At 43.6% G+C, this 24,671-nt stretch overlaps 1 protein-coding gene across 2 annotated transcripts in view; it reads left to right on the top strand.

Annotated features, from left to right (window-relative positions):
- PARN (poly(A)-specific ribonuclease) overlaps positions 1–24,671 on the top strand; it is a 228,896-nt gene that overhangs the window by 176,809 nt on the left and 27,416 nt on the right. For both annotated transcript variants that reach the window (XM_077448968.1, XM_077448969.1), the window contains one exon: positions 12,082–12,274. In XM_077448968.1, coding sequence (XP_077305094.1) covers positions 12,082–12,274 — 193 coding nt within the window. The remainder of the gene's footprint in view (positions 1–12,081; positions 12,275–24,671) is intronic.

The raw sequence follows: 24,671 nt of genomic DNA, 5'->3' as shown, positions 1-24,671 counted from the left end.
TACATTTTTGGTTGATTAGGATGGGATGAGCTGCAGCTATTACTTGTCCTATTTAGCATATACTTAATGGTCTAGCCATATTGTTTATATAGGAATTAGAAACGTACATGATTTAATTTTTTATTTTAAGTTTGACATTGCATTTGTTTCTGTCAATAACTGGTAATATATGGATATGAATACAATGTTTGCTACAGGGCAAAATTTAACTCGTTCATAATTTTTGCTGCAGAAATTTTATTTGCCATTCAAGCTAGGAGTCGGGGCTCACTGTCTATTGAATTCTGTGTAAGCTTGTGTAGCCTGGCTCAAACTATTTACATTAACCATTTTTTGACAAATGTCTCATTGCTACCAAGATTTTTAACATACATCTGAAATTACTTCTTAGTAGAGCTTGCTTTCTTATTTTTAAGATCAATCCAAATTGCGGGTGATATAGAAGGTGCAACACCCTTAGTTACAATCACAAAAACACTTAAAATAACAAACATGTTATACTTTGTTTTACATGGTGAATGGTTTTGCACAGAGCAGCCTTAAACATCCTTATCTGGGTTCCCCTGCCAGAGTTCCAGGCTCGTCTGTGTGCCCCTAAAGCTGAATAGATGCACAGCTTGTCCCCAGTCCTTCCTTACAGCATTTGATTTACAGCAGCAGGAGCCAATGGCTGCAGTTGGGCACAGTGCTAGATTCCTGACATTCGGGTACATGTTTGTGGTGGGGGTAGAGAAATAGTGGGGTGTTTTACCCTTATTGCAGGGAATGCTATAGAGTAAAAAACCTTTAAGGCTGCATTCACACCTGAGCGTAGCGTTTTCATGCGTTTTTGCGGCGTTTTTTTACTGCGATTTTGTGCAGGGCAAAAGGTCACCAATGTTAAAAGAAAAACGCCCAAATCTGCTCAATTCGAGCGACAAAAAAGGGCCCGGAACTTGTTTGAGCTTCAGGCGTTCGGCTTCAGGCGACATGTAGTGGAGATGTGAACCATCTCCATTGAGAATAGAATTTTTCCCCTCTAGTGTTTTGTAGCTTCAGGCTTCAAGCTACAAAACGCTAAGGTGTGAATGGGGTCTTAAGGCACTAGGTATCAAAGTGGTTCTTAAGGCTAAGTGTTTAAACAAATCGCAAGCACATATCAACATACCCAATTCAATTTTTCCATAACATAAAAAAAATTATACATAAAATGCCGATTTAAAAAAAGATTGATCATTCGTGTAGGTGTACCCAGAACAAATATCCATATATCCTGCCCTTTACAAGCTTATCACAATTGTAAGTCAAGGTAGCCAACTTCTCTGGCCCAGAAAGGTCCATATATAATACTGTAACCAAATATTCCTCACGGGGAGGGGAGAGAGACGACAAGAGTCTGATTGTTCTTGTAGCTGGTGACTAGAGATCCTAATCTTAAATTGCGGGTCTTGTGAGGAACCTGAGAAATCAACCTTCAGACGTGATGCGAGTCCCAAATTAAGTCGCCGTAGAGAGCATACCTTTCACATGCGTCAGCATATGCTCTGATGGTGATCAGGAAGCCCAGTTTATAGGGTACCTTTTTATATGTGCTACATCTCATCATCCTAACTACATACACATGACATACCAATGGCAAATCACCTGCTAGCATATCGCCCTCTTACATATTACCTATAGTCCAAATACCAGGAAAGTCCCCAAGAAGTTGTTCATCATATAAGCTGAAGCGACCATCTTAAGTACTTCTATAAAATGGAGAATGCATCCGCACATTATCATACTTAATATAAAATCTAGCATTATCTACGGTTGGTAACCAATAGTATAATGTAATCAATATGTAGAGCAACAGCAATTGTGCTTAATGTATAGCATGGTGTGAAGTAATGATCATATATTAAACCTATACAATAGATTGCCCCCAAACCTTTATCATTTCCCTGGGTGTTTTAAAATTTTTAACTGAGTTTTTGCTTTATACAGCGTGGAACACAGTGTTGGGCGAATATTCATTACCTACTGGGTTATACTTAATCTCCAGGTGAATGGACACTGGTAGTTCAAAGGTCTTCAGACAGGAAGTGATCCCCTATATAACCCCTCCCATACAGGAAGTACTTCAGTGTTTTTTTTTTTTTTAACCATTGTCTACAAGGTTGATGGGCATGTTTGAGCTCTCTCGAGCTCCAGGTCTTGAAGTCCCAGCACGGTTCTAAAATGAATCAAGTGATTGGCCAATTGGATCTATTTGAAGCCAGCTTATATGCTAAGATGGTACCGGAGCCTCAAAAAGAAAGTTGGGGGTGGCTGCCCTCCCTGGTCCCTCTCCTTCCACAGTTGTGCAGGATTTGGAGAGAGGGGTTCCAGTCATCTTGGTGGCACCAGCCTGACCCAGAAGGCCTTGGTTCCCAGAGATCATGAGATTTGCAATAGATGGGCCATGGACGCTTCCGCTCTGCCCGTATCTAGGCTCAAGGTCCTAATATTCCACCCCAATTTACAGTGTTTAAATTTGATGGCATGGCTATTGAAGGAACGTGGCATCTTGGGACAGGTAGTGTCTACCCTAGTGAATGCCAGAAAAAGTCATTAGGCAGATCTATTATAGGATCTGGAAAGCCTATATGGCTTAGTGTGCAGCCAGATAATGGCATCCTTGGAAATATGTGATTGGGAGAATTCTATTCTACAGCTGGCTGTGGAAATCGGATTGGCATAGAGTACAAACAGGTCATATTTTGGCCTTTGTCAGGAATCTTCCAAAGGCCCTTAGCCTCCCATTCACTGATCAAAACCCTTTATACAGGGGTTAACTCATTTTGCTTTTGCCCCATGTGTCCTTGGAACTTGAACCTGGTGCTGTCAGTGTTCCAGAAATGACAGTTTTGATCCTATCAAGGAAATTCCATTAGACTTTCTGTCATGCAAGCTAGCCTTCCTGATAGCCATCACCTTGGCTAGAAGGTTGTCGGAGTTGGTAGCCCTTTCGTGCAGGGGACCATACTTGATCCTTCACCACGACAGGGTCATGTTTGGACTGGTTCCATCCTTTTTGCCAAAAGTGGTGTCGGCCTTTCATTTAAAGCAGGACATTGTTTTTTTTTTTTTTTTTTCTCCCCACACCTCGAGAAACGACTGCACTCCTTGGCTGTGGTGCGAGCGGTCAGTGTATATGTCTAGATCATTGCGTCCATCAATTGGTCATTCAGGCCTATGACCTAAAATGTAAAGCTCCTCTCTTCAGGGTGAGAGCTCATTCTACCAGGGGTGTAGGAACACCCCTGGGCTTTTCGCCATCAGGTATCTGTGGCTCAGATTTGTAAGGCTGCTACCCGGTCTTCAGTGCATACGTTCACAAAATTTTTATCAAGTGGAAGTTCGAGCAGCCGAAGATTCGGCTTTTGCCTGTTGTACTGCGGGGCTGCTGTTTTTAGGGCTGATTGCTATTGTTTGGGAGGGTGTCTCCCTCCCTTTAAAGTGGTTGTAAACCATTACAACACACTTTGACCTACAGGTAAGCTTAGATTAAGGCTAACCTGTAGGTCCAAGAAAAATCTCCTAAACCTACACGGTTTAGGAGATATTTGCCAAAAGACAGGCACTGCTGTCTACGGCGCATGCGCCGTAGACAGCGGCGCACTGAGCGCTGCTTCGACCAAATGACAGCGGTGGAGCATCGAGACCCCCATCGAGAAGATGGATGCGCTGGACTACAGGGGACAGCGGTGACATCACTGGCGACTGTGTCAGGTAAGTGACACATAATGGGCTACTATGCGATGCATAGTAGTCCATTATGCTTTGCCTTTGCAGGGAATGAAAGAGGAAGTAAACTCATCAGGGTTTACTTCCTCTTTAAGGCTATTGCTGTGGGCCCTCCCAGAAGGTAATGAATATTAGCCTGACTCTGTCATGTGATGTATGATAAAGAAAATATGATTTCTTTTCATTGACACACTGCACCTCCAGTATGCAGAACCATTGTTATACTGCCCCCTTCAGGAGTAGGACACTAGGCAATAAACTTTGCTATGCCTATGGGCAGTCCTAGGTGGTATACTCTCCCCTCTGCTCTAGGTCTTCAGTGTGTGTGTGTGTGTGTGTTTTTTTTTTTTTTCCCTGCCTAGTAAGGAGTAAGGACCTAGCTCCCTGCTGGTATCTCTAGTCCTGGGATATATCATTTTTATTTATTTTTTTCTCTCCATTGAGATCTACAATCAACTGCTGAGCTGGGCAATGGGCTGGACACTAAGATGCAGTGGTCTCACCAGACTGCCCAGCGAGCGTGTGCAGACCACAGCTACACTCTAGGTCAGCCGTGACCTAGCCCCACTGGACAGGGGCTGGCCCTGTGAGTTAAACATCTTGTGAGGTCGCATACCACTGGGTCTAGGCCTGAGTTGCAGTGTCCTCATGGCCGACAGCCCCCCACGTCAGTGGCGAGTGGATTTGTCTGGGAGCGTCACCCACATGCTTAGCCAGATTGGTAAGTACGGGGCTCCTCCTCCCCTGGATGTGGCATGGGGTGCGGGTACTCCTTAAGGTTGGTTGTTCCCTCTAGGGTTCTCCATCCCCTTCCTTCATCTCCTCCGGATGAAGGCCCAGGCTTCTAGCCTAGGTGCTTTTGGACACGCTGTCCCCCCCCCCCCCCCTTGGGGTTGCTACTGGGGGGGTATCCCTTGGGCCCACCTGCTGCAGCGGTTGGGCCTAGGAGGCAGGTGACCAAGCATCTGCGATCGGGGGAACTGCCTGCGGCAGCCCTCCCTTAATTTAGTACTTTGTTTTGAGGCCTACTGGGTGCTGGGTGGACGGCCCCAGGGCTGGCGGCTGTGGGGGCTCTGAGGGCCATCTTTTTGGGGGTTTGTTCGATGGGCCTGGTGTGGGTACTTCTGGCTCTCCCTTTGCAGGGCCTAAGTGGCGCCTTGCGTGGGTGTTATCTGTGAGGGGTCTCAGTCTTGGGCATAAATCTTAGTAAATCTCACCTCCCTTACCTCCTCGGTCTCAAACTATGCTATATCTGGCTCTGCCACCACGGACGTGGCCCACTTTGGGGGGTTGGTGGCCTTGCTCCCTTTCCTGTTGGAGTGAGGATGATTCCTCCAACTGCAGTGGTGCCTGCGCTGGTTGTTGCACTTCTTACATCTGTGCAGGAATTTTTAAAGATGGGGGCTGTAGCGGTGGAGGGCCAGTTCCCCTTTGGCACCCATAAGCCGTCTTGCGTGGTGACGTCGTTCCCGTCTCACTCTTATTTTGCCTAATTTGTACATGAAGACTGGGAGTGTACAAAGTGCCCATTTGTGCTTTCAAAAACACTTGCTGGGAGCTACCCCTTTGAGGAGTCCCTCCTTCAGAAGTGGATTGTTCCACCAGTAGTGGTCTCTAGCCTGCTCAAGGCAACCATGATTCAAATATCGGCTTCTAAAGATCCAGCTGACATATCTGGAGGGGGAACACTCTACCTGCCTTTGCTGCGTCGGCAGACCTGTTAGTCTAGATGCTGCAGTTTGTCTGCTATGCCTCATGGGCTCAGCTCCCCTGGTTGCTGAATGGTTTCTGTAGTGTTGCTTAGACATGTATTGTGGGGGGGGCTACCTTGGGTGAAATTGCGTGTTTTTTGATTTTGTCCTATTACAAGATACCCTGTTTCCCCTAAAATAAGACCTAGTGTGATTGTCGGTGATAGCTGCAATAAAAGCCCTACCCCCCAAATAAGACCTAGTTAAAGTCCTTGTAGGTCTTCTTTTCAGGGTAGGGCTTATTTTTGAGGAAACAGAGTAGGGCTTATTTAGGTGGTAGGGCTTATATTGCAGCCAACATTGACAATCACGCTAGGTCTTATTTTAGGGGAAACAGGGTAGCTTTCAGGTCTTTTTCCCCAAACATAGCCCTGTTGCTTCAGAGTGTGATGTCCCGAACAGTTTCAGGAGAGGGCATGGTATGTCCAATTTTGGACCTCAAGGCCCTGACCTGACTGGGGTGGGTACAGAAGTTCAGGATGGAGTCTGTCCACATGGCAGTGGCACCCTTTCATCATGTGGACTTTCTGGCTTCTATCAACATCATGACTGCTTACTTGCGCATTCCACCATGTGCCCTGACCCAGCGCTTCCTTAGTTTTTGCACGTGGTGTTGCCCTTTGGTTTTCCCACCTCTCCTCGGGTGTTCACGAGGGGTTGGCCTCGGATCTTGCGTGGTTGTCAGTGGGGGTTTGTGGTCCTGGGCTGCTTGGACGATCTCCTCGATTACCCCTGAGGGGCAACATTGCTCCTTTACAGACCTTGACAGATTTCAGTTGGCTTTTATACTATCTGAAGTCTGCTTTTGGCCCCTTCCAGAACATTGGGTTATCAAGCCTGACCCGAGCTTCAACTCTGGCCAGAGTGTTAATTCCCCTGGACAAACTCCAGATGTTGCATGCTGTGTTTTCATTTACTGGGCCTCCCTGTGGACCTGCATGTGGTTGTTGGGTCTGATCTTATCTAGCTTTTTTGAAGCGATTCCATTTGCACAGTTCATACAAGCTCCCTTCAGGGAGATCCTGGCATAATGGGATAAGCGCCTATGGTCTCTGGACAATCTGTTTTGGCTGAGCCAGGACACCAGAAGTTCCCTTGTCTGATGGCTTTACTCTCCGGTTCTTCGGCATGAATCCTTTTCTCTCCTTGAATTAAACAGGGTGACCACCAATGCCAGTCTGTCTGGGTGGGGAGGTGTCCTTGGACTGAGTGCTGCTCAGGGTCATTGGACGCTGGTGGAATCTGGAGTCCGAGCAATAGCCTGGAACTAACAGACACTCTGTCTGGATCATGGACGGATCGACTTCTGCAGCTCCCGGTACGGATCCAGTCAGTGCAATGGCGGTGGCTTAGGCCAATCACCAGGGTTGGGCCAAATAGGGTGTTGGCAGTCCTGGCAGTTGCCAGTAGCCTCCCGTGGGCTAAAGTCTCTCATTCTGGCCCTCTCCAACATGCGCATTCCAGGAGTAGAATACAAACAGGTGGATGCCTCAGTTGGCTAGGGTTTGACCATGGCAGCCTGGGTGGTCTTCAGCATCCCCTAGTCTCGCACTCCCTGGTGCGGACTTTATTTATTTTTATTTTTTTCTCTCCAAGGTGTTCGTCTGGTTCCACCGGTGCAGTCTCTTCTACCACCGTGGGATCTTGCCTTGGTGTTTTTGGTTCTACAGTAGCCTCTTTCAATATATTCAGGAGATTCTCCTACTTACTGTCTCAGAAGGTGGCCACTTGGTGGTGTTCTCTTGTCATGCACTTTAACAATGTTACACAAGGTTAAGGTGGTTCTTAGCCCTTTCCATCATCCCTTCCTCAGGTTTTCCTTTTGAATAAGGACGTTGTGTTGCCTTTGTGTCCCTGTTCAACACATTCTAAGGAATTTGCCTTGTCTGCCCTGGATGGGATTTGGATTTGAGTGCATTTGGCAGCCACTGAGTCTTTTTGGAGGTCACTCTGCTCACGGATGGAGCTATCTGCTTCTTCTGCCATCATTTCTGGATGGATCAGACAGATGACTATAGACTATTCTGTCAGGGATTGGGTTCCTCCTTTCCCTGTTAATGCACATTTTTCTCAGGTGCTTGGTGCTCTTGGGCCTTGTCATCAGGTATTCGTTGCGTAAGTTTGCAAAGCGGCCACTTGGTTGTCTGTATCCACTTTCACAACGTTCTACGAAGTGGCTGTTTGCATCTGCAGATGCTTCTATTGGCCACAAGGTTTTGCTGGCTGCTGTTTATTGGGTCTATTCCCTCTTGAAGGGGTATTGTTCAGGTAGGGCTCCAGTTTGTTCTGTGAGCTGTTACTTGGTTGGCTCTTGTGTTAGCCTTGGTATTTTTCGTTGTCCCACCCCTCATCTTTGACACTGCTTTGGGACGTCCCTATGGTTTTGAATAATGGAGCGCTGTCTGTCAATGAACGAAAGAAAATGGGATTTTTGACATGCCGTAAAATCCATTTTTTTCTGCCTTCATTAACACAGCACCCACCCCTCTAAAGAGTTTTAATACTTCTAACCCTGCTTGTTACTAAACTGAAGGCCTGTAGTAGAGAGGTGGGTGTAACCCAATTTCCTGCTTCTGTGAAAATTGGGGAACCAATCGCACGTCTAAAGACAGATTTCAGGCATCCCTTGCAACAAATGTCATTTTTGGTGTGATCCTTTTTAATAGGAAATCACAGCTAAAGATGTTGACCCTGCGATTTTTCTTCATTCGAGGCCTGCTGGTGCACAGCTGAATGATAATAATGAAACCACTCACATTATGTGCAAATGTGATCGTCCCAATTATTTCCAACTATTTGTAGAATCACCGCTGTGCTGTTAGGAATAATTTGTTAAACCAGGACTTGTGACCACCAAAGTGAGTGTCGCCACGCTTGTTTGGTAAATGTTTCGATTGCCTGTAACATCTCCTGGGAATGTATTTACTCATAAGTGCTTACTAGTTTTAAGTGTGAGGAGTACTTTATACTTTTTTGGATTGCATTATAAGTTTTTATTCTGTTTTACACCATGTGGGTCTCCCTATTCCGGTTTTATGGTGGAACATATGGATGGTATTGCTGGTAGATATTATAGGAGTCCAACCAAGTGGTGTTTGATGAAGCCTTTATAATGAGACTGTTTATGGGCTAATTTGACCCTGTAATAGGGTTGGTTTGCTCTGGTAAAAGTCCCCTCTTATTGTTGGTGACTGTTCACTTCGGTCACGAGTCCTGGTTCAATATAACAATCCTAACAGCACAGCAGCGATGCAACCAAAAATTGTCACATTTGCACATATTTGTGTTCTTTGTGTTTGTCACTGGACTATATGAAAAACTGGAAGCAGCAAGGATTTTGTTACCTGTTTAGGTTTATTTAAAAGCTGTAACCCATCTGTTTAATCTGACTCCTTGAAGACTGGAGTAGGGCTCTGGGGTCTCTCCATAAAGAGAACTTCACGGCACATGCTATCACAAAGCATATTGTTCATCCCTTTTTGATGGCAATTAAGTTGATCAAAGAAAATAAAAAGGGACAATGTTAAAGTTTTAACTGCTAAAGCCCCGCAGGATTTTATCCCCTTCCTGACCAGAGCATTTTTTGCAATTCGACACTGCAATACTGTAACTGATAATTGCGATGTTGCAGCCAAACAAAATTGACATACTTTACTTTTCCCCCGCAAATGGAGCTTTCTTTTGGTGGTATTTGATCACCTCTACGGCTTTTATTTTTTGCGCTATAAACAAAAAACGAAATATAAAAAACGTCCCCCCCCAGTTTAGGCCGATATGTATTCTCCATATGTTTGGTAAAAAAAATTGTAATAAGCGTATATTAGCGCAAAATTTATAGCGTCTACAAAATAGGGGCTCGTTTTATGGCATTATTTTATTCGTAATGGCGGCGATCTGCAACTATTTTTTGGTGGGGGGGGGACTGCGACATTATGGTGAACACATGGGACATTTTGGACACTATTTTGGCACCATTGTCATTTATAAAGTGATCAGTACTATAAAAATACATTGATTTACTGTGCAAATGACACTGGCAGTGAAGGGGTTGACCACTAGGGGGCGATGAAGGGGTTAAGTGTCCTAGGGAGTGATTCTAACTGTGGAGGATGGGTTTCAAGTCACATGACGGTGATCACTGCTCTCGATGACAGCAGTCATCTGTCATGACACAAGCCAGAACGGGGAAGTGCCTTGTTCTCCATTCTGAGGCTCCGTGACACTATCGCAAAGATGTCCCGCAGGCAGGTTCACACTGTACGAGGTGGGCCTGCTATCCTGGTTCTTAAAAGGGACATACAGGTAGGCCCATTTGCCCACCGCTGCCATTGTGCCAACCTATATCGGCGTGTGGGGGTCGGCAACTGGTTAAATATAATTTTGTTTGTCATGCAAATGCAAACTCATCCGCAAGTCCTGCACACATATGTAAATGATCGCACCACATGGGCACAGCTGTGAACGGCAGGAAGACCAATAATTCTAGAGCCAGACATGTTTAAACCGGTAACCAGTAAAAACTTTTAGATTTTGTTTCCTATAGAGGTTTTAGGGTCCCGTAGTTTGTTGCCGCTCCACAGGCAAGTGCAATTTTAAATTGACATGTTCTGCATTACATTTGCTTTTTAAAGCAAAAGTTGGTTATGTTTTTCTATGCCATAAAAGTCATGTAAAATGCTTATTTTCCAAAAAAGCCTTTGAAAAACCGCTCCACAAATTTTGGGTGCCATTGCAAAGATCTGATCGCCTTACGGACCTACAGAAGTGCCTGCAGGTGGCCAGGACTGTACAGTGTAAGGACCTAATTTCCCCCTGTACTATAAGCTCATGGTCACTTCAATGACCATAAACTTTTAGCAGAATTGTTCAAGGTTTTAGCATGTTCAGAGTTGTTCCCCTGCCTCTCGCCTCTCCGGCTAAATTTCACCTAAAACTGCCCCCCACTCTATCTCTTCACCCAGCTTCTTCCACTCCAGCACTGATTACCCCCCACCAGACCCCCGCAGCCACCATCAGCTGGCATCCTTTATCTTCCACTCCTGCCGGCTTTAGGAGCTGCAATGGGCTGGGGGGGAGGGTCCAGGTGTGCCCCGCCCCTGCCAGTCAGATCACCCCCATATCCACCCACTCGATCCATCCCTGCTCAGAACACATGCCTCCTTCCCCTCTTGCAGCTTGCATCTTCCCCCTGCACGGAGCTCCGGCAGTCTCTCCTTGAACAATGGGTGCTCCGAATGGGCCCCCTTGAAAAACAGACAGGCAGATCCGACCGGTCTGCTTGTGTGAAAGAGGCCTAAGGCCTTGCTCACACAGGGCATGCAATAGGTAAGGAAAATGTGCTCCAGGTGAGTGATGGAACCAGGTAGGTTGGGGAATGGACATCTCCCAGGGGTGCTAGCCTTGGCTCGCCGGGCCATGAGATATGGATAAAAGAAATGGCTGGCTGCACACTGAGGTAGTGCTGAATCTCTGTATTGTAAAATTTGTAAGACAAACAGGTACAGGTAAACACATTTCACACAGTGAAGTTGTGATTGTTCATTACTAATGTAGCTAATGTTACACAGGGCATACATAACGTACCTTTACAGGGATGCACAGGTGTTCTCTGTGCAGGCAGTCCGTGCAGTTGCTGCATCTTAAATGACAGCAATGGAACAGAGCCGTTGCTCCCAATTTTGCATCCATGTAGGTCTACATGCGTGTCCCTGAGTTTACACTATCTGTGTTTCAGGTCATGTACTCCACACAGATGTCAAATTGGGAACAGCAGCTTTGCCTGTGCAGCCATTGCATCCCAATTGACATAAATTGGACTGCCTGTACGGGGATGCATAGAAACACCTGTGCAGGTAAACATGGCCCTTCATGGGCGTACACTTTAGTATGCCGCATGTGAGCGATGCTTTAGTAGCCACTTAGCAGGAATTTTGAAAATTGTTTTATGTGCGCTATTAATGATTTTCGTGTTTTTGCAAAAATGGGACCTTAGAATTCAGTAGCGCCTTTTTATTCTACTGGTCATGTTCTTTTAGAAAATACATGGTTTGGGCCGTGTTTTACAAACTTTGAAAGCTATAAGTGAAAAATAAAAAGGCAAAGGAAAAATTGCAAAAATCGTCTGGCCACATGAGTACAAAATGGAGCACAGGGCCTGGCAGTGAAAGGGTTAAGGAATTTACATCTCAACCAAATATTTGGTGTTTTAAGTATGGTGAGTGTGTCTGTTTCTGTAACCATTTTAGGTTGACTGCAGTGAAGGGTGGTTTATTTAATTTTTTTTGGATATGATCATTGTTTGGCTAAATGTGCTCAGGAACATGGGCTTTCCACTTTCCACTATCTGGCATGCAAGTCGCAAGAAAACTGCATCAAATTAGTGCAAGAACCTTTTTAAAGTCGCATAGATTGGAAAGTGTGTTGATCAGTAGGCTGTGACTTGTCATGTGACTGTCAAATTGCATGACAAGCCGCACTAATGTGAACAAAGCCTAAATTTTATCCTTTTAGGTAGGATGTGTATAATTTTTTATTTTATTATTTTTTATTTCATAAATATCTGAACCTCTCCATTGCTTTTCAGCTGTTAACACCAGCAAGTATGCAGAGAGCTACCGTATCCAGACATATGCTGAATATTTTGAAAAAAAGAACCAGGAGTCCCACGCTAAACGAAAATGGACGGAAGATGGCTGGAAAGATCTGGAAAGAAAGAGATTAAAAACACACTACACTCCGTACATTCCACAGAACCCAAGAGATTTGTATACAAACAGGTAACATTTTAATACTTGAAAGAATGGTTCCATCCTTTGCACCGTAATTTAAGGTAGTGTTGTATACATAGTTTCTTAGACTAGGAGAGAGTGATGGACATTGGAGTGGACTGATGCTGTTTTTTTGCCATGCACAGGACAATGTAGATCGTGTGTTTTTTTGTTTTTTGTTTTTTTTATTTGGCACTTTACCAAAATGCAAACTAGCAGCTATAGAATTTTTTTTATTTTTAGGTTATTACAATAGTGCTGAGAACAAAATGGTTTGCAGATTTTGTCTCAATTCCTGTTCAATAAAAACAGACACAGGAACGGAGTGTAAATGTCTCCAACAAGAATTCAAGCAGCGTTTTCAACCATTCCAATTCCCAACCACAGATAATACTTGGCTGGAGATTTACTTTTCTGTTTAATGCTTTTATTTTTAGCAGAGGAAAATCACGCAAAGACTGTTTTCAAGATGGTATAAGGGTAAACATCAGAGTCTGTACTACAGAGCTTGAAGTAAATACAGCATGAAATATTTGGCACAGATGAGCAAAGTTTTTCAGTGGGACCCATCGTATGTAGTAAGAATCTGCAAGAGAACATCCCTAAATATGGTGGATACAATCCTCCAACCCTTTGTTTTACTTCTTGACATCCGTGCTATAGCCGAATGACGACCACAGCACGGACCTGAATTTCCGTGGGGCTGTCATATGACGGCCTCCCCAGCGCATGCTCCCTGCGTGCACCCTGTAGGCTGTGATCACTGAGTCACTGAGACTCTGGTGATCACTGATCCGAGTAAGGGGCCGATCCTGGCCCCTTACCATGTGATCAGATGTCCGCCAATGGCAGCTGATCACACGATCAAAACAAGCTTGGTGATGTGTTTATTTTCTCCTAACGCTGACAGCGGAGAAAAAAGGCGATCACCGGCTCATCTGCAAGGGACATCGGTCCCGAAGAGGTAATTATGCCTCATCTATGTCACCTGCCAGTGCCCACAAGTGGTGCCAATAAGTGCCACCTAGCGGGACTGCCCATCGCTGACACCCCATCGGCGCCCATCGCTGACACCCCATCGCTGACACCCCAAAATTACCTGTTTTTAAATTTTATCACAAAATAAAATCTCTATTTGTGGGAAATTATAAAAATTCAATTTGGGTACAGCGTAGTATGACCCCGCAATCGGGATTCAAAGTGGGTGGGTATTAGTGTCGAGTAAGCAATTGGTTAAAATTGTGCTTTCCTATATCAAAGTTTCAAGAGATTTTGTGAAGAAATTCAATGATTAGCCAATTGGGTAGGACATGTTGACTGGTTTAGTTGTTGTGGAGGCCTTATACACCAATATTGATCATAAGCTTGGTCTCCAATGCCAGTGCGTTCTTAGGAAAAGGGGCATACATTTAGATTTTGTTCTTTTGAACGTTTGTTTTGAACCAAAATTTTCTCTAACCACTTGGTAACTGCGTAAAAAAAGTACTGTGCAAAAGTTTTAAGCAGATGTTAAGAAATGCTAAATCCAATCAACCCAGCATCAATTCTTACACTTCCACACTTTGTACAATTTCACAAAGACAGGGGTGTTGTAGGATTGGAGTCGGGTGTATGGTTATAAAACCAGTGTATAATCAGTGCAAATATGACCTAAAATGCTATGGAAAAACCTCAAAATAATAATCGGTGGCCTCAAAGGCCCTGTGTGATTGCTGCAAACACCTGTCAGAGTATGTCCACCAGTGAATCTACAAACCAGAAATGATGCAAATAATTAGTGTAGCGCAACCATTGATACTGAATACAAATCCACATAATTGTTGTTGGAGTTAATAATAACTCCAATAATAAGCGCAATGTAAAATAGTGTCACAAAGTCCAAATTGTGAGTATTTGCTCCACCACTGTGATAACTAAACCGAATGGTTCAATATGATGTACTCCAGTATGTTCAGTGACCACCTTGAGACAGATTGCCAGCTCACCTCCATACTATGACCCATTACAGAATCACTGCTTCACTTCTGAAGTCTCCATCAACCAATAGTGACCAATGACCATAGATTAAAAATGGAAAACCATAGTGCTCTCTGCTTCAAATTTATTTTAATACTAAGCAAAGGGACTAAAGACACTCGCAAAGATATGTCAATAACATGTATGTAATCCGCTCACCACAGTGATACACAAGCTGAGACGTCCTGGTAAATGGCTCCTCCCACCTGTACACATCCTGCTGAAGAAGCCCAGTTAGGAGGGAGTGTGTGTGTGTGTATATATGTATATGTATATGTATATACACATACACATACACATACACATACACGTATCTTAATAATATATAATTTTTTTGGTGTAGCTTATTTGAGTTGTAGGTGTATGGTTAACCAATTAAACCAGGCAAGTGCTAATGAGCATCGATTTTCATATATCGGTTGAAACAGCTGTGTAGAAGAATTCAAACTGAGCAACAACCAAACTCTACCAAGATGAAATGTTGGAAGATCGTTTCATGCCACCCGTCATACACCATAGCAAGACTGAGCACATCAACAAGACGCAAGGTAGTTTCTAGTGCATGAGCAAGGTCTCTCTCAGGCAAGATTTCAAAGCAGATTGCGGTTTTAAGATGTCCTGGTCAAGCTCTTTTGCTAAAACTGGCAACATGGAGAACTATGGACAGTGGTCAGTAAAAGAAACTTAATGCAACAGATGGACACACCATGCTTACTTTGACAGCAGATGTCCAGCAGTGCCTTTAGCATAGAACTGGCAGAAAGCAGTGGAACCCATTTACCGTCTGTAGAATTCTGGTCAGAATCTGTCTTGATGGAGGAATTGTGGCCAAAAAGCCATACCTTCAATGTGGAAACAAGGTTAAACAACTAAACTATGCACAAAAACCTAGGAACTGGGGTGCAGAAAAATGTCAGCATGTGCTTTGGACTGATGAGTCAAAATCTGAAATATTTGGCTGTAGCTTGAGGTAGTTTGCCACAGGGCTGGAGCGTGGTACAATGTGTCTGCAGTAAACCGTGGATAATGGTAGAGGTTCCTTGCAAGTTTGGGGCTACATGTCTGCAATTGGAGTTGGCGATTTGGTCAAGATCAATGGTGCCCTGAATGCTGAGAAATAAAGGTAGATGCTTCTCCATCGTTCCATGTGTGATTGTCCCCAAATTTATTATGCAGCAGAATGACTACCCCAGACTTACAACCAGTGTCATTAAGGACTATCTTCAGCATAAAGAATAAGTCCTGGAAGTGATTGGTCCTTACAGAGCCCTGTTCTCAATATCGAGTTTGTCTTGGATTTCATGGAGACCGAAGGATTTGAGGCAGCCTACATCCACCGAAGATCTGCGGTTAGTTATCCAAGATGTTTGCAACAACCTACCTACTGACTTAACTAGAATTGATGCTGTTTTGAAGGCAAAGGGTGGTCATTTTATTTGGATTTCTCTGTTCATTTACTTTCCATTCTGTTGGTTAAAAAAAAAAAACTAGAGCCACTTCTATTTCTGAAAGCAATTGCAATTTGCAGCATTTTTTCACGCCTGCACAAAAGTTTTGCACAGTAATGTGTATGCGGTGTCCATGAAGTGGGCTTTATTTCTGGGTGCCCTGTGTGTGTGTGTGTTCCAGTGTTTGCTGGAAACGAGTTTCCGGTGACACTTGTGTTAATGATCAGGAATGGCAAGAAAATGCATATGATCGCTGTAAGTGGCTGTCGGTGATCTTACCATTACTCCTACAGCCCATCCTTGTGTTTCTACGTCAAAGATGGATTGTAACAAAGCTTTAAAAAAAACAAAAAAATACTATTTTGGACCATATCGTAATGAAACAAAATCAAGAGATTAACATTTACCACCAAATGAAAACCTAGTCTGTTCAAAAAGACTTGAAATACACTAAGTAGTTGCAATTACATGTACAGTTATTCTAACACATGCCACAAACAAAGTTGCAAAACTCGGTTTGGTTTTTAAAGCTTGTTTTGACCCTGGTCATGAACCGGTTGACACTATGTACTAATGTAAAAGCACAGCAATGTGCACTTGCTGTGCACACAACTATGTAAAAATGATTTGGGTTGGGGGGTAGGAGAGTGCAATGTTTACCTGGTTGCCAACCGTAAGCTCTCCTGTGCAGAATCCCATACGTAATCCTGCATTTCCGGGTCTGGGGAGCGTGGGCCCCCTGCTGGCGACCCGCTCATGGCGTGATTATACACAGCTGGAGTTGATATGCAGGTACCCCCGGCTCGATATCTCGTGACACTCGCTGATCTTAAGGCAGAGAGCCCAAAAGGGCGATTTTAAACGAGGCATATCACTGTTCTGTGAGTAGGAAAGGCATTGATCCTGTGTTCCTGCAGAGCAGAAAAATGGTTCAATGCCTTCCCCTAGTCAAAGAACCTCCTCCACAGTACATAAGCACTGGCTAGGGGCACAGTTACCCTTTGATCGCCCCTGATGTTAACCCCTTTCCACACCACATATTTTTAGCACTGATCACTGGATTAGTGTCTGGTTCTTAAAAACTGTGTCCGATTTTGTCCACCAAAATATTGCTGTTCCGCTAGAAATCGCTTATTGCCACCATTACTAGTGTGAAAAAAAATGCCATAGTTTGTAGCCCTTTAACTTTTGCGCAAATCAATCAATATACGCTTATTGGGATTTGTTTTTAACAAAAATATGTAGCAGCATACGTATTGGCCTAATTGATGACTTTTTGATTTTTTTTTTTAACATTTTTTTTTATTAGTTGTTTTTATAGTAATTGTGTGGGGGGTTTTTTTTATTCGTTTTTTTTTTGTTTCACATTTTTTTAGTTATAGCGCAAAAAATAACAGCCGCAGAGGTGATTAAATGACACCAAATGAGCTTGGGGGGGGGACACTTAAAGCAGGGATCTGCAATTAGCGGCCCTCCAGCTGTTGCAAAACTACAAGTCCCATCATGCCTCTGGGTGTCATGCTTGTGGCTGTTGGAGTCTTGCTATGCCTCATGGGATTTATATTTCTGCCACAGTGGGAGGTCTGCTAATTGCATATTCCTGCTTTATAGTAACGCAGTACCGTTGGCCTGGTCACGAGGGGGAGGGGGGGGGGGGGGGTTAATCTAGAAGTCAAGCGGTTAATGATTAGTTAAATGAATTTACATCCCATCTATCCTTAAGGGTCCGCTTTTCAGTTTGTATTCCTCTTATGGGAGGACCCCGAGGCGACATTTCTGAGAATTTTTAAGAATTTCAAACATCCACCCAATAGGGATGTATATTTAAACGCTGAGATGCAAAGAATAATTTTTTTTTTTTTTGCACCTGACTATAGGGATGGTCATGATACCTTAACAGACATTCAAAAAACCAACTGCTACCAATACTTTTTTGAATTGTAATAGTCACCATTCAATGGCACTCAAGAGCAGGATTCCAGTTGCTCATTTGTGCGAACAGAAATGTTACTCAGCAAAAGAAAATTGATTAGTGTAACCTGCTATGACTCCATTTTAGTAAAAGGAGCTACCCTGAAAAGATTCTAAAGTGTTTTTTGTAGAGCTAAAAATAAGATCTACTTTTAATGCAAGTAAAGCGACCAACAAGCAATTGACGTATACGCGTTGAAAAAACGGACCTTAATAGGTTTTAGAAGACCCACCGAAGATGACTTATTGCAAAGGGAAAAATCTGTATGACCAATTGGTGCATCGAGCGCAACATAAATTGGCTCCCAGGCCCTCCGAAAATGCTCAGATAAATGGAGACACTGCCACAATAAATGATTTCATAGACCCTAAAAACTGGCATGGTATATGAAGCACAATGTTGATGCCAACTGATATGGGCAAAACTATGAGACTGAACAGTTTTAAAATTTGTTGGCGTGTTTCAAGCGTTAAAAGGGCTAAACTGTACTCGCGTTGTATGTGGGATAAACTTGGAGGGAAACTGGATTACTTCTGGTTTTGGGGTTACAGGTAGTTAAAATGGATGCACTATTTCTGCACCCTCAGGTATTTTATTGAAGGTTGATTACAGAAGGTATAACTCAGGCATATAGCTTATCATTTGCAAGGAAGTGAGACTATTAATAGGTGTAAAGAGCTAAATACCGAGTGTCTACATTCCTAAAAAAAATTCAGCTCAGTCTGGAAAGAGACTCTAGTATTGAGCTTGACCTATACGGTTCATTAAGAGGTATAATGCCAAATGGCCTAAGCTCAGGAACCGACGAGAAAATTGGGCTATTGGACTGTGGTATAAGCTCATTAACCTACTCTAAACAGCTGTCTATCGTGATACAAATAAAGCTTGGTTAGACTCCGGTGGGTATCACGGTAGAGAGACATGCTTGTCAGGCCCTACATGCAAAATACATTTGATCAGCAACAGATGGAAGCCTGTTGGCTATGACTTCATTACTATTGGGTCTTTGTAGTATTTCTAAAAACTACCCAGTTAAAGGAGTTGTACTTTTATTGTGGTCTTTGAACCTTGTACCATTTGAACCAGCTATATATATTTTTTCTTTAATTGGCCAGAAAACACTAATTTTTACAACCTTGCAAAAACTGGTTTTGTTAAGGCATAACGTCTGACTGTGCTGCTCAGATATACCCACCTGACATCCCCCTTGTCCATTGAGTGCCACCTTGGTTAACCACTACAATACAGGGCACTTTCGCCCCCTTCCTTCCCAGCCCAACTTTCATGGCTCTCGCACTTTTCAGTGACAATTGTGTGGTCATGCTATGCTGTACCCAAATGAAATTTTCATTATTTTGTTTGCCCAAATTAAGCTTTAGTTTGGTATTTATTCTTGACTCCGTATTTTTTGCGAAAAAAGTTTAAATTTGGGGAAACTCTAAACTTCTTTCTATTTTAAAAGAAATCCAATAAAATCCATACTCGATGGAGTATTCTGCTCCATGTCTTTGGTCAAGTGTATAATAATTGGTTTGCATGATCACGGACATATGTCCGCAAATGACATACAGGAGACTCTGCAATCAGTCAGATCCTGTGAGGAGGTATATGGGGGGGCGGGTCTGAACCACGCTGTCTCTATAGACGCATACAGTCCAACTTGCGATCCAGCCTGTACAGATGTGTGCAGGTGATCACGGACATGTGTGCAGATAATCATTGGGACATGTGATTTTAGTGGGACATATGTGGGGGACATGTGTTGTGATTATTTGGGGACGTGTGGGGACATTGTGTTTTCACTGTGTTTTAGACTAGACTGGTGATCAGTGAGTAAAAAGCTGTAAAAAAACAGCTCATACTCACTGATCATCAGCCGGCTGCAGCGATCTGCTCTCCTCTCCTCAGCGACAACTTCCGTGTGAGGAGAGCCGATTGCCTAGCAACCGGCTGTTTACATCACATGATGGCTGTGATTGGACACGGCCGTTATGTGATCAGGAGGGCCAATCGGAGCCCTCCTGCCGATCCGAGATGCGCCGTGTCCAGTTGACACGAGTGCATCGGGATCGCGCTGCTGCATGGGTGCGATTCCCCCTACTTCTGAAGGACGTTCAAGAACGTCCATTCAGAAGTAGAAGGCTCCCCGGCCGTATATATACATTGGCTTGGTGGAAAGTAGTCAATACGAACATATTAACGTGGAAGTAAATTTCCATCTCTTGCTTTTACCAATAGGTAGTGTAAATATCTCCTAAACTTGCAGTTTGCGATATTTCATGTACATGCAGCCAGTGACATCACTTGCACATGCGATGCATGCTAACACATTATGCCTTTACCTTTCAGGTACAAACCACTTTATCCACTACACACCCGCACCATAGCCAAAAGACAGCTCCAGTGCAGCGCTGAATTGCGGGAGGGCGCCCCTAAACTTCCTCCTGTATACTAGTTCCCCGGAAAATCTGTTAGCCGTGTCCCTTGGACACAGCCAATCACAGATCGTGCTAAATGGCCTATTACAGCGTCCATTTAGCACTCGATTGGAGTGTCCAATGAGAGATTATCTCATATGTAAACATATGAGATCATCTCTTTGTCAGCTCTCCCTCCTCACATGGTCACTGTGAGCTGCAGCGTTTGAACACTAACAGTGCACACACACAAAAAACACACATGCCTACAGTGGCATCTGTTCCTGGTGCCACCTGTCAGTGCCATGTGTCCCCGGAGCCATTTATCAGTGCCATGTGTCATGTATTAGTGCCACAACAGTGTCAGGTGTCTTTGTCCTGGTGCTCCAGGGCCTTCAAATGTGTAATGTGTAATGGGTAGTCAGACAAGTTAGATGTGTAATTTATGCTCCTAGAACACCTGACTGTGCTCCCTGCATGTTGGGCCTCTCTGTGGCCAGGCCAGGCTGTGTAACAGTCACACATGTGGTATCGTAATACTAAGGAGTAGCAGAATGTATTTTGGGGTGTCATTTGTGGTATACACATGCCATGTGAGAGAAATAACCTATTACAGTGACAATTTTGTGGTGGGGGAAAAAACTATTGCGCAGAATTGTGGGAAAAAAACATCAAAAACCTCACCATGCATCTTACTAAATACCTTAGAATGTATACTTTCAAAAAATGGGTCATTTTGGGGGATATTTGTACTTTCCTGGCTTGTTTGGGTTGCAAGAAATGAGAGGCTGTCAGGTGTAATCAGTTTTGTATGATTTGCACCGCAGCTCTCTAACTTTCAGAGACCAAATAATATCCACTAATTTGTGTTTTTACCAAAGATATGGCATATATAGCAGTATAAATTGTGGCCAAAATTTATGAAGGAAAATTAATTTGCTAAATTTTATCAAACTAAAAAAAATGCTTTTTTGTCCCCAAAAATGTTGGTCTTTTTTTTTTTTTTTTTTCTTTTATAGCGCAAAAAATAAAAACCCAGAGGTGATCAAATACCACCAAAAGAAAGCTTTATTTGTATGAAAAAAGACAAAAAATTTATTTGCGTACAGTATTATAATACTGAGTAATTGTCATTCAAAGTGTGAGAGCACTGAAAGCTGAAAATTTGTCTGGGCAGGAGGTGGGTTTAAGTGCCCAGTAGCCAAGTGGTTAAGCACCCTGTTGTGCCTTACATAGGACTTCTCGGGATAAATTGTTGACATTGTCTCTAAGCATTTTCGAAGTAAAGCCATCATTCTAATTCTCCACTACAATAAACTTTTTAATCTTGGAGTTTTCTAGACTCTAGACATATTTTGTTGGTCCTCACTTTTTATACATCACAATCTTTTTTGTGGGTTACACATGTTTTTTAGGCCTCATTCACACGGGTGGCCAGGGGAAAGCAGTAAATCCAATTGGTGAGCCACGGTTTACTTGCACCGCCCCCAGATTGCCCACCTAAAAGATCATGCATCCACTTGAGGTATTAGGGCTTTGCTGTGCTACAAATGTTATAACCCATGTTGCTTCCAGAGTGAAGTACTGGCCCCAAGCGCCAAAAGCTTTGCTTGCAGTTGTGGTGCAATATTTACATAGACCATCCATATTTGGCGTTGTAAGAAAAAAAAATTGTGGGCCTTCAGGAGGTGATAGTATTGCCTCCTGCATGCATGGCAGCTGCTGTGTGACTGCCCTCTGAAAAGTGATTGGGTCACTTTTGGGTAGTTGAAAGTGCTGTAGGTGTGACTGAGCCACTTTCAAAACAATTGGAGGCTGGTTCATGTTTCAAGCACATGGCACACTCGCCCAGTTTCAACATGAAAAGCCATTGCCTGTACATGGAATGGGATACAGCTTCTAAAATTGTGGTTTCATTGTGAGATAAGCTACCTAAACAGAGTTGGCCTCGCAAGCATGAACTCAGACAAAACTATACCTAAAACCATTTTTTGCCTCACTATAGACACCGGACATTTTCAATCACAAATATCCTGGCCTTGACAGTATTTCATTTCCGTTTTTTCTTTTTCATGCGAAGGTACTGTTCAACAATCTGGAGAAGAAAAAGTTGGCCCTTTTTCAGTTTTAAAAAAAGATTAAACTGGGAGTGGTTTTAGAAATCTCTGGGAAATTGGTCACTGAAATCCTTATATTTCTAGTGGTTAGAGGCTGCTGTATAATTCAGTGGTGTCCTTAGACAGTAGGGTCACAATTCTACATTTCCACATCTCGCCCACACGAGACTTTCTCCCTTGTCTGAAAAGTATTGGGTTGTTTTATGCGGCATGTTTCTTTACATCTCACAAAATGTAAGTAAAATAACTGCTCTCAGATTAAACTGATAAAATTAAGAATTAATAATTCTTCAAGACAAGCCAAGTATCTCGGACATTTACAGAGGTAATTAATCATGTCGCTTCCCTTTTTAAGTAGTCCTGCATAGTACTTTCAGGCCATACTGGGAATAGCATTCATCCTATGTAACAGAACTTTATATCCTTTAAATGAAACATCTGGCTTGCAGATGTACTAATGCAAAGATCAATTTTTATTAAGTGGATAACTAAAGGAACGTGTAATACTGAATCTTAAATTTAAATTAACTTTGTGGTATGGTCTCAAAGGCTACAATATTCCATTGCTGAAACAGTTGTTCAACCCTTTTTTTTATTTTTTTTTTTATTTTTTTATTTTTTTTTAATGCATTGCTTGAAGCCTCACAGTAGTTATACCAAATACGTGGTCTATAAAGGCATTTTTATCTCTGCTTTAAGATCCTAACTACAAGTATTTGCATTCCCCTTTCCTGGACTTTTTTTTTTTTTTTGTGATTTTCCAGATTTCTTTATTCAATATGCCAAATACTTAAATTCTTTCACTGCCAGGTCCGTACGTCATACAGACCTACAGAAGTGCCTGCAGGTGGCCAAGTCCATACGCCGCACAAAACCTCAATTTCTCCCTCTGCTATAAGCTCATAGTCCCTTCCATAAATTTATAGCAGAATTGTTCAGTAGACTGCTGAACAATTCTATAACTCTGAGCAAATTACAACCCGCTGATTGGAGTTAATCTAATGTGATTGCCCCTCCCCCTCCTCTCCATGCTGCCGCTTTCCTGTCCTCTGCCTCTCCACCTTCCACTATTAACCTCCATCTAAAACTGCTACCCCACTCTCCTTTTCTATCCCATTTACCCACCTTCTGCCCTCCACGCACACACCTGATCCGACCCCCCCACATCCCCTGCAGCTGCCATGACTAGCCAGAATCCCTTCTCTTCCACTCCCGACTTCTGGTGCTGCATGGGGCTTGGGGGGGGGGGGGGGGGGAATCCAGATGTGTCCCCTCCTCCCCCATCACGCAGATCACCCTCTATACTGCCCTGCATCCACGATCAATGGCTGCTCCGAGCGGCGTTCCCTCCTTCCCCTCCCACCACCTGCAGCTTCTCCCTGCACTGATCTCCATTATCTGTTAGGCTGGTGGGGGGGGGTTGTGTTGCGGGTGGGGGTGAAGTTGGGGCTTGGGTTGGTTTGATAAACATGTTTACCAAGCTCCCCCCTGTATTAGAGGGGGTGCAGGCAGCAATCACTACAGATCGTTCCTAGACCACACACTGACAGCTGATACATAGTGACAATGGTGGTTACTATATATCAGATTCTTTTTTTTTTTTTTTTTAAATGGAGGAATCTATAAAGGTTTGATTCATTCAAGTAAAGTGCTGCAGAGACTTTCTGCCTGAAAGATATGGGGATCTGTTTTTTAGACCTCTGTTATCTCACCAAAAAATGTAAAAAGGAAAAACAAAAACCAGTAAGACCCAGTGACTTTTTGGGGAGATGGCAACCACCCCTCAGTCTGCTGAGCAGGCGGATGACGGGTCTGCTGTGCTGATGCAACACAGGCTACTATCCTCTGTGGGGTGGTCAGATGGAAACTGATTGCTTGTCCACTTCCATCTGATACCATCCGGTCTGGTTTTCTAGATAGATTGGGAACAGGATCCCCATCCCTGTGTTTTTAGCGGACTGAACTTGATCGGATGCAGGTGGGTGTAAACGGACACATGTCCATTTACATGAGCCTCTCCACAGAGGACAATAGGTGGTCTGATTGGGCAGCCTTAAAAAAGAAAAAACAAAAAAACGGACAGGCAGACCCGATCAGTGTGCTTGCAGGAAAGGGGCTGAAGGCCTTGTTCACAGAAGGCATACACAGCGTACCTTTTACAGGGATGCACAGGTGTTCTGTGCAGGCAGTCCCGTTGATGTCATTTGGGATGTAGCACCTGCACTAACAGAGCTGTTGCTCCCAATTTTACATGCATGTATGTCCCTGAGCTGTCACACTGTCTGCATTCTGGGTCATGTACCCACACGGATGTCAGATTGGGAACAGCAGCCATGCCTGTGCAGCCGTTGCATCCCAATTTACATAAATGGGACTACCTGTACGGGGATGCATGGAACACCTATGCAACCCTGTGCAGGTGAACATGGCCCCCAT

This window comes from Lithobates pipiens, unplaced genomic scaffold (assembly GCF_037356315.1).
Source record: "Lithobates pipiens isolate NorthernLeopardFrog02 unplaced genomic scaffold, aLitPip1_a1.2 Scaffold_22, whole genome shotgun sequence".
In the NCBI taxonomy this organism is placed as follows: domain Eukaryota; kingdom Metazoa; phylum Chordata; class Amphibia; order Anura; family Ranidae; genus Lithobates; species Lithobates pipiens.
This window is presented reverse-complemented; position numbering and strand designations above follow the sequence as displayed.